Source organism: Rhinopithecus bieti, unplaced genomic scaffold, assembly GCF_001698545.2.
Source record: "Rhinopithecus bieti isolate Rb0 unplaced genomic scaffold, ASM169854v2 scaffold_66275, whole genome shotgun sequence".
In the NCBI taxonomy this organism is placed as follows: domain Eukaryota; kingdom Metazoa; phylum Chordata; class Mammalia; order Primates; family Cercopithecidae; genus Rhinopithecus; species Rhinopithecus bieti.
In genome coordinates, this window is record NW_016868582.1 from 1 (window position 1) to 808 (window position 808).

The following is an 808-nucleotide window of genomic DNA, read 5'->3' on the forward strand; positions in this document are numbered from 1 at the left end:
CAGCCGGCACGGGGAGGCGCGGGGCGCACCATGGCCGCAGACACGCCGGGGAAGCCGAGCGCCTCGCCGATGGCAGGAGCGCCGGCCAGCGCCAGCCGGACCCCAGACAAGCCCCGGAGCGCGGCCGAGCACCACAAGGTGGGGTCCCGGCCGGGCGTGAGGGGGGCGACCGGGGGGCGGGAGGGACGGAGGAACGCGGGACTCAGCCGGTGCCCGACCCGCAGTCCTCCAAACCAGTCATGGAGAAGCGGCGCCGAGCGCGCATTAACGAGAGTCTCGCTCAGCTCAAAACCCTCATCCTGGACGCCCTCAGAAAAGAGGTAAGTCGGGGGCCAAGGCCCGAGACCCGGAGTCTGGGGCGCAGCTGAGCCTGGACCTCCCGCCCATCCCCGCCCCCAGAGCTCCCGCCACTCGAAGCTGGAGAAGGCGGACATCCTGGAGATGACCGTGAGACACCTGCGGAGCTTGCGTCGCGTGCAGGTGACGGGTGAGGCGCGGGCGGCCGCGGCTTGGAGGCGGGGGAAGGGCGCGGGACCTCCCGGGCCCGGCACCGACCGCTCCTCGCGTGTAGCTCCTGTAGCCGCGCTCAGCGCCGACCCCGCCGTCCTGGGCAAGTACCGCGCCGGCTTCCACGAGTGTCTGGCGGAGGTGAACCGCTTCCTGGCCGACTGCGAGGGCGTCCCGGCCGACGTGCGCTCCCGCCTGCTGGGCCACCTGGCAGCCTGCCTGCGCCAGCTGGGGCCCTCCTGCCGCCCGGCCTCGCTGCCCCGGCTGCCCCGCAGAGGCCCCTGCGCCCGAGGTCTACGCG

General features: G+C 74.1%; 1 protein-coding gene across 1 annotated transcript; it reads left to right on the plus strand.

Annotated features, from left to right (window-relative positions):
- Positions 1 to 6: 6 nt before the first annotated feature.
- HES4 (hes family bHLH transcription factor 4) lies at positions 7 to 802 on the plus strand (the record flags this gene model as incomplete). The annotated part of the gene is made up of 4 exons (XM_017866473.1): positions 7 to 138; positions 225 to 320; positions 400 to 487; positions 572 to 802. Coding segments are annotated over exons 1-4 (523 nt in total), but the record flags the coding sequence as incomplete, so codon positions are not given.
- Between the last annotated feature and the right edge of the window lie 6 nt (positions 803 to 808).